The sequence below is a fragment of the Pinus tabuliformis genome, chromosome X, assembly GCF_031772625.1.
Source record: "Pinus tabuliformis cultivar Carrire ecotype Pingquan chromosome X, CPIR1, whole genome shotgun sequence".
Taxonomy (NCBI): Eukaryota; Viridiplantae; Streptophyta; class Pinopsida; order Pinales; family Pinaceae; genus Pinus; species Pinus tabuliformis.
Window position 1 is genome coordinate 1,571,847,736 of NC_142308.1, and position 8,882 is coordinate 1,571,856,617.

Below are 8,882 nucleotides of genomic sequence, written 5' to 3' on the forward strand. Positions count from 1 at the left end.
AATCACCAAGATAACAATGAAAGGCATCCTCTCCCTTTTTTTCCCTCTTCTTATCCCAAAAAAAACCACATACGTTATAAGCTATATATACTTAAAAAGAATAATTAATATATATGTATGAATAAATTTTAGTGAAGTATATAATTATTTTATATACAACCTAGATTAATTAATATATATGTATGAATAAATTTTAGTAAATTATATAATTATTTTATATACAACATAGATTAAGATTATATACAGTATCATGTTGCAATGTTTTGGATAATCTATTGGATTTTTAGGGAATTAAACCATCCCAGGGGACCTCTGAGCGTTATCTAGCCCCAATAACACTTTTATATTGGCAATAAAATTATTGAAAATCAAATTTTTATAGCAGTAAATTTGTTTATTAATAAATTTATGAATGTGTGATAGAAAATTTGGCAATATGATAGGCTCTACCCAGCTTTGAGGTTCGCTGGCCCAATAACATTTTTATATTGACAATAAGATTATTGAAAATCAATTTTTTATAACAGTAAATTTGTTTATTAATAAATTTATAAATTTGTGATAGAAAAAAATGATTAACATTTTTATATTGGCAATAGGATTATTGGCTAAGTATTATGTATACGTATAAACATTTAAATTTAAAGGAACAGAAAATTAAAACATTGGAGATTCAAATTCGTCTTGGAACTCTTACAAGTGATGTTTGAAAATTAAAGTTAAACCAAACCTTAAAAAAAAAAACTGAGACTTTTATAATGAAGTAATAACGTTGGTTGGAAGAACCTTTCATTAGACGAGACTGATTTGAAATCATAATGTAAATAGGATTGTTGTACCTCACTTTTGGACGTTCTCCACTAGGAAGATGAACAAAGGTATTCTGTTCCACTTCATGTGATGCTTTATTGTCCTTGGTAATGGCAGTACATTCCTCTCAGTAAAGCAGAACCAAATATTTCACATAGAATAATACTATTCAAAATCATGACTATACAATATTACAATTTATTTATCTTCTGATTCAACAACAGGCATGATTGCAGGCTCCTCTCTGCTGTACTAGTGCCTCATTATTGTATAATAATAGATCATTCAATTCCTTTGAGAATATTCCAGAGTCTGACCAGTGGTTATTCATCCAAGCTGAATCATAGTTTCCTGCAGAAAAATCCAGTAAATTATCACTTTGGACTAAAGGTGCAGATGGATTTTCCAGTTTTATATGATGCTCCATGTGCCTTGCATACATGAGAACTGGAGTGGCTGATGTCTCATAGGAAATCTGGCTTGCAGCTTCCAAGTTATATTGATTATGAGAGTTGAAATACTGTATCTGTGAGGCATTAATGCAGTTGGATGACTGTATCAGGGAACTGGTACTCATCATAGCCATGCTGTTGTTTGAATGATGATCTACTGGATTCCCTTCAAGACTCTGAAGCAGCTTGCTGAGACAGGAATCATGGTCAGACACTTCCTGGCCAGTTTGGACTTGTTCAGGATTCAGATGAAATGTAGCTGGTTCTGAACTTGAACTCGATTCAGTAATTGTTGAGCCACAATTTTGTTCAAATAGCCGAGGGATTATTCCAGGGCCAAAGTTAGAGTAAGGGGCATCTATATCGATATTCATATGCTGATCTTGCTGTGGCCCATGGACGTTTGCACTTGTAATGGCCTCTGATGCAGCATAGCTTTGCATGTGCTTGCTTGCTATAGCAAGACGATGGGGTTGGTTTTCCTTGTGTTTCCCCAGCAGTTTCTTCTTCAGCTTTGTGTTCCAGTAGTTCTTGATATCGTTATCTGTTCTGCCTGGTAACTGGGCAGCAATTATAGACCACCTGCACAATGCCAGAACTCACAGGACAAGTTTAATGTTCCAATCAATAACTGTAAAATAAAAAATTCAGTTTTGCAGATCAATGAATGAGTGGCTTTTAAGGTTGTCTTCTTTTTAACTACCTGCTACCAATACTGATATAGAGGTTACAAATGATGTTATCTTCTTCTTCTGAGAACCCTCCATGCTTTAGATTAGGTCTTAAATAGTTCAACCATCTAAGTCTGCAGCTCTTTCCACACCTTTTCAAACCTGTATGGAAAAATGTCAGTATAAAACTGGGGCAAAGTCCTCATATTTTGATGATAGAAAGACATCAAAAGATAACAGTTCTAAATTTACTGGCGTGGTCTTGGACTCGACCAGTAAGGTCATGCAGTCTGATAACCTAAGGTTGTATTGTATATCTACCAGAACGGGTGTTTCTAAACAGGATACCTTGGACTCAGAACTGGTTCAAATTATTTGATTACAGAAATGGAATCTCCCACAAAAATGGATCAATCCAGTAAGAGCCAACGCCGAGCATTCATACCATATCTATAAAACTAGGTGAATACAAATGCAGATGCTAAAGTATCCATTATTCCCATTAACAAACCATTACCCATTCAAATCTGAATCTTACAGACAACATCTAAACACCTGAACCCTATAAACATTGATCTGTTATTTAGATATAACAGGAGTTCTAATGACATGATAACAAAACCTGCAAACCTAGAAACATTTATCTTTTTAGATATAATAGGAATTGCAATGACATCATAACAAGACCTAGAAATGTAAGCAGAATGATAATGAGCCCATTTTCATGTTAAAAACCTTGTCTATATCTCTAAAAATAACTCTTAACATTATCACAACAACACATGGATAATAATAAGAGACATACAAAACTTCTGGGAGTTTTATCAGACGATGATGGCCTAGAAGAGTGCTTCCATGGCCTAGGAATATTAAACCCTAATGTTAGAACACTGAAAGAATAAACATAAAGGCAACTTATTTAGTTTCCGGACTAATTCATTTATATATGAAGGATTTCTTACCAACTTTCTGGGGTAAAGCAATCCAGTTGCCTTCAGTGCCATGCTTTTCTATATATTCCTTCAGTTTAGTGTCCTCTTCAGGAGACCATGGTCCTTTCTTCACATTAGCTTTATCACAGCAAGGGGCTCTCCCCATCTCTTCAGATTACTCCCACTAATTCTCCTTGAAATTTCTTATTGATAGGTTTGAACAAGCTCAGAGATCCAGAGAAAAGTGTTTTGCAGTACTGAAGGACCTCATTGGTTTCAACTACACGGGTCTGTGCATTTCTCAGAGGATCCTGGTCTGATGTCTGTCCTTACAGCATCAGGTCTCGTCCATATTTATACTATAGTCTGTCTGCCTGACTAGGCTACCGTACACAATATGACCCTGTACCCAAAATATGGCCTAGTGAATCTGGTATGAAATAGGATCAGGACTAAATTGTCCACAGGTTCCAAATTCCTTAAGGAAAAAAATGAGCTGGGCATGAGAGATGCCAGGGCAAAATCTGTTATACTAGTCTTCTCTTCTACAGCGTTTCTCTAAGCGCCCAGATGGACATGGACAGGCCCTGAGGATGAATGTGTGAAAGGAATCAAAGCTATAGAAAAATATATATGGAGTGATGGAAAGCTGGAAACGGAACCCTATGAATGAATAAAGCTTTTCCCTCAATGCCCGGATGGTATTGAAGGGAATAAATTTGGGTTAGGGTAGGTAGATTTTCACAGTTGGTAATTATATTTACTTAATTTTTCTGGGCACTCAATAACAATGACGAAGAAATTTGGGTTATCTTTCTAAAATCGAAATGACCTCAATGGTTTGATGGTAATGAAAGGAAGAAATTTGGGTCAGGATATGTAGATTTTCACAGTCAGAAATCATATTTACTTACCTTTCTCAGCCCCAAATGAAATAACAATGAAGGGTATAAATTTGGGTTATGTTTCTAAAACAGAGCATAAATGACCATGAAAGGGATTTTGCTTGGAATGGAGTATAAAAATTTTCACTGTTGGAAATGATGTTTAGTCAATCTTACCACTGGGTCGTTTCAAGAAATTTGGGTATTTTGTGATTGTCCTGCTCGCTGTGGAATCAATGCCCTTATCATCTACAGACACATATAAGTAACACAACACCTGTTCCCCGTGGCTTGGTGTGGCGTGCATCCCTGGAATTGAATAAAATATGCAGAGAATAAGTAAGTGGAGTGGAACGATGGCTGTCAGTCCCATTGAGTAGACATTTCCACCGCGTTTTCCCCATTATTTAATTTCACGGCGCAGGATTTGGGGAATGCATTTTTTACGTAGCATTCATTTTTGAAACATGCACTGCCTCGCCTCTCACGCCTACGTTGCGTTGCATTAACTTTTCAAACATGCACTGTCGCCTCGCCTCTCACGCCGCCGCCATTAGTCTGCCCAACGCCGACTGATGCAATCGAGGTCAACGCTGTACAGTCTTTTTTGCACAGTAATACGAACAGAATTTTGCCCCTTTCCACACAAACAGGCCAGAGGGAGAAATGGGCATAGATCCATCATCCCACAATCCCTAATTTTGCATTGCCCGAAGCCCGATTAGTGACTCTTCCCAGTTTTAAGATTTCGAGCCTTGTGTCCAAAGACTCAAAATTAAATTTCCTCCCTTGCATCTCAGTGATTGAACATAACAGAGCTTGATGAGTAAGCGTGAAACAGTGCAGTATATATACACTGTATATCCAACTGTAGGCGTGCAGTATATATACACTGTATATCCAACTGTAGGCTTGATAAACAAGCGTGAAACGGTGCAGGATAGATACTGTATATCGAACTGTAAGCTTGATTAATAAGCGTGAAATGGTGCAAGATATACACTGTATATCGAACTGTACCATTGATTAATAAACGTTAAAAGTGAAACAGTGCAGGATATATACACTGTATATCAAACTTTTGGGTGTTATATATATATATATACACCTAAATAAGCACATACCACTTCTTGTAATATTATATATAAATTACATAGGTAAAGTTTTTAATTTTAATTAAATTATATATTTAAGGAGCAGTTTAATTAAATATATGAAATTTTTTATTTTAGATTTTTTCATATTTTTATCAAAATGTATTTTTAATAATTATATCTTTGTTTTTAGTCAAAGTTTCGAACCATTTATTGTAATTCATCTTCAAAACAAAAATCAATTATAATAAATAGTTTGAAACTTTAACTAAAAAACAACAATGTGATTATTTCGAAATATACAAAATTCAATATGATTTCTTGTTATTTAAAAAATATTTTTAAATATTTAAATTGATTCCACTTTTTTATTTTTTTTTAAGTTATTTAATCTTTATAAATTAAAGAACAACTTTCATTAATGGTTTTTAAAAATCTATATTAAAGTTAAGACTAAAAAATTATAAATTAAAAAAATTAAATAAAAATTAAAGCAACAAAAAAATACCTTCCATTTATTAATTAAACTAAGGGTATATTTAATATTTATTTCAATCTCATTTTACGAAGGATATATAATTAAACTAAGAGTATATTTAATATTTATTTCAATCTCATTTTCCGAAGGACATATAATTAATGTTTGTTTCAATCTCATTTTACGGAGCATCACCTTTCAACGGCGAGCCATGTTTTTGGTATGACTTTTCTGGTTTACTCATTTTTAAATGTAAATCGTTTAAGATTTATGTATTATTTTTTTAATTTAAATATATTTAAAACTAAATGTTTATTTTTCATTTTATATAATTTATGAGAATTTATAATTTACTGTTTTTTACGACAATTATATCTATGTGTGTGAGAGAGATGATGGTGGTTGTTAACGTTCACTAAAACCAAATTTTAGTCTCTCGGACCTAAAGAAACGAATTATTTTGTTTGACTTAAGATTTTATTTTTATGCCCAAAAAATTTGGAGAGAAACCTCGCGAACTCACTATAATTTTGACATCCTAAAAGGCTAGGAAGGTTAGTCTTGCAACAAAGATTATGAAAATGAGATATATATATATATATATATATATATATATATATATATTGATAGATAGTTTATTAGTTGATTTTAAAAATTAAAATTTTAATAAATGTTAGATCGTCAATTGAATTTAAGAAATTAATTTTTGTGTGCCGGAAAGATTTTAAATTATTAAAAATTAGATTTAGATTTTTTTTTTTTTTCGAAACCATTTTACAATTATTATTATTATTTTTTAATTTAATTTTATATTTTTATAATATCTATATTTATTTTCAAATTATTAAATAATAACATTTAAATTAATGAATAAATTTTAGCATTTAACTATAATAGTAAATTAGGTAGATTTATAATAAATATATATTGTAGTCTAACTAATATTCAAAATGGCTTTTTTCTCGATCAAGGTGATTGGACATTTGTGATAGGAGCTTGGGAGGGGTGCTTGTCATCTCTCGTTGCATTTAAGAAAGGGGTGTTGTGTAGCCATCCCCTTCCATGCAGGGTGCATGTAAGATTTAACTTCTAATAACATTTCCAGTCTTGCCTCTTAAGGGACCTTGGATTGCAATGATTCCGAGTGGAGTTGGTTATTTATGTTCCAATGGGAGTGCACCCCAGCTAATAGTGGGAGTAAACTTACCTCTGTCCTTCTCTCAGACCCCTGGATTTGTGATCTGTGTGGCTGGAATATGGAGTGAAATTCGATTTTTACCAGTGGGGGGGTTGCTTGCCTATGGTGCACCAAAAGAAATGACCCAGTCTGGGTTTCAATTTCCCTTGCTCTTGTAGTCTGAGAGTGAATGTTGGATGTTTGAAGAGGTGGGTGGGAGCATTGTACCTGGGCTTAGAGTGATAAAAGAACTGCAAAGGGAACAATGTGGAGGTTTCAGTTTGGCTTTGTGGACTGCATCAACACTTTTGCTTAGTTATCTCAGTCATGGCTTCCATCAATTCTAGTCTACGTGTGTAGCACTGGACATGTAATGATTTCTTTCTTGCTATTGGATTTTCATTTCATTTTTCTCATTGGGGGTTGGGTAGCTTTTTTTGGGGCTCGAGTTATTGCTTCGTTGCTTTCCTATTAACCAAGGTTCCAAGTCTGTGATCTGCTTTCCTATTAACCAAGGTTCCAAGTCTGTGATCTGTTAGTGGCTTTTGTGAGGATTATTAATCCTTGTCTTGTTCCTTCCCCAATGAACTTGTTGTGGTTTCATTCCTTTGTTCTCTCACCCCTCGACATGGCTTGGTTAAAGTGTCCTTCCTCCTGTCATTGCTTAGTTATTGGGGGTTTAGACTAGGTCATGTCTTTGGGTGTCTACCTTTCTTTGCTTTGTCGCTGCATTGGGGGGACATTGGCACCTCTACAGGGATCTCTGTTGCAACTTTGCAATGGATGGGCATTCACTGCTTGGGTTTTTTCTTGGGAAGTTGGAAGTGTTGCTAGTTTTTGTGTTTGGTTTCATACACTTTTGGTTACAATCCCTAGATAGAGGATGTGTAACTGCAGAGGGGTTGGTGGGCAAGGCCAACAAGTTCGGTCGAGAGCTAAGTACCAGGCCCAAGAAGTGACAACGATTTATCATTCAGTGACTCGTCCTAGCATTAGGGAGGAGATTCATTAGCTTGGGACAAATGTTACTCATGATGGTCAAGCCTACTCTGATACAAAAATTATGACGAAGGTATTTAATTGACTTCCTGACCCTAGTCATACCAGGGGAAGAAGTAACCGATACATGCACTCCATTACTTTGGATTGGCAATTGAAGACCTTACTAGGATGAGTTCTTAAGGGGAAGCATGAAGAAAAGAATGATATCATTTCATTCTTGAATGATATCATTTCATTCTTGAATGATATTTGGAGAGTGAAACAACACCATAGGTATTTCCTGGAGAGATTGGATTCTTGCTTAGCCCACCTAGAGAGTTATCTCCAATGTGAGTGCAAGCTTTATGTGCTAGTTAGAACAAGCGCAAGGGGCCCCGCTCTTGTGACATCTTCTGATGCCTTAGTTTGCCTCTTAGTTATTTATTTATGTTTTCTAGTAGTTGGGTTGTAATAGGACATCACTATGATCAACAACAATCTATTTTTGTTGCTACTTTGTCTATTTTTCTATCGGCCAATACATCTAGTTTCCCTTGTGGTGGATTGAAGCCAGATTATTTTTGGCACATGATTATCATGGTATATCAGTGATGTAATTTGAAATCTGGAGGTAATGCAAAATTCATCTTACAAAAAAGAGGACAAAATGGCCTTTCTCTGGGCATTTTTCTGATTAATTTTAACAAAAATGTGGTAGATAGTTTTAAAAACTTTGAGTTTAAGTTGTTTAATCTGCAAAATTAGACTACCCCATGGGGTTTTTCAAGGCGTTGAATCTATTTATACATTCCAAAATGTATTTTAAATAGCAATAAATCACAAACTCACTTGAAATTGTATTGTCATATTTTAATGAACAAAACCATTTCATCCGCTAAATATTCCCAAAACACCTTCGGATGAAAGAATCTACCTCCTTTGCAATATTGAGAGAGTTGAAGATGAACAACACTTTCTCCTAGATTGCCCGGCTCTTACTCACATCCTCTCTCAGTTCCAGAATATTTGTCACACTTCCAACCTTCTTGAATTGTTAAGTCAACAAAACTGTAGTAATCTTGGAGCACTTCTTTCCCTACTTGTTGATCAAAGAAATAAAACATTAAAGAGTCACAACTAATCTCTTACTTTCTTAAGATCACATTGGTCTCGTTGGACATTAATCATCATCATCATAATACATAATTATTTAATACCATGGTCAAATTTAATTTTGATTAATATATACTATAATGATTTTCATATAAAAATTTTAATTATTAAATATTAGATAGAAATTTAATAATTTTAAAATTTTAAATAAAATTTAAAATAATAACATTAAGATGAGTAAATGTGTTTTAATATTTAACATATAAGACTAATGATGGTAAAGAATTCAA

The 8,882-nt window shown here is 34.0% G+C and overlaps 1 protein-coding gene across 2 annotated transcripts; it reads right to left on the reverse strand.

Moving 5' to 3' along the window:
* Positions 1 to 781: 781 nt before the first annotated feature.
* LOC149146031 (transcription factor MYB36-like) lies at positions 782 to 4,397 on the reverse strand. 2 transcript variants are annotated; one of them, XM_089448365.1, is made up of 3 exons: positions 3,927 to 4,397; positions 1,966 to 2,095; positions 782 to 1,844 (listed from the first exon to the last, which is right to left on the reverse strand). In XM_089448365.1, exons 1-3 carry the CDS (start codon positions 4,120 to 4,122, stop codon positions 1,025 to 1,027), a joined length of 1,146 nt encoding a protein of 381 aa, XP_089304491.1. In that variant the 5' UTR covers positions 4,123 to 4,397; the 3' UTR covers positions 782 to 1,024. The 2 variants fall into 2 exon arrangements, with proteins under 2 accessions (XP_089304491.1, XP_089304492.1); XM_089448366.1 differs by lacking the exon at positions 3,927 to 4,397 and adding an exon at positions 2,896 to 3,704.
* Between the last annotated feature and the right edge of the window lie 4,485 nt (positions 4,398 to 8,882).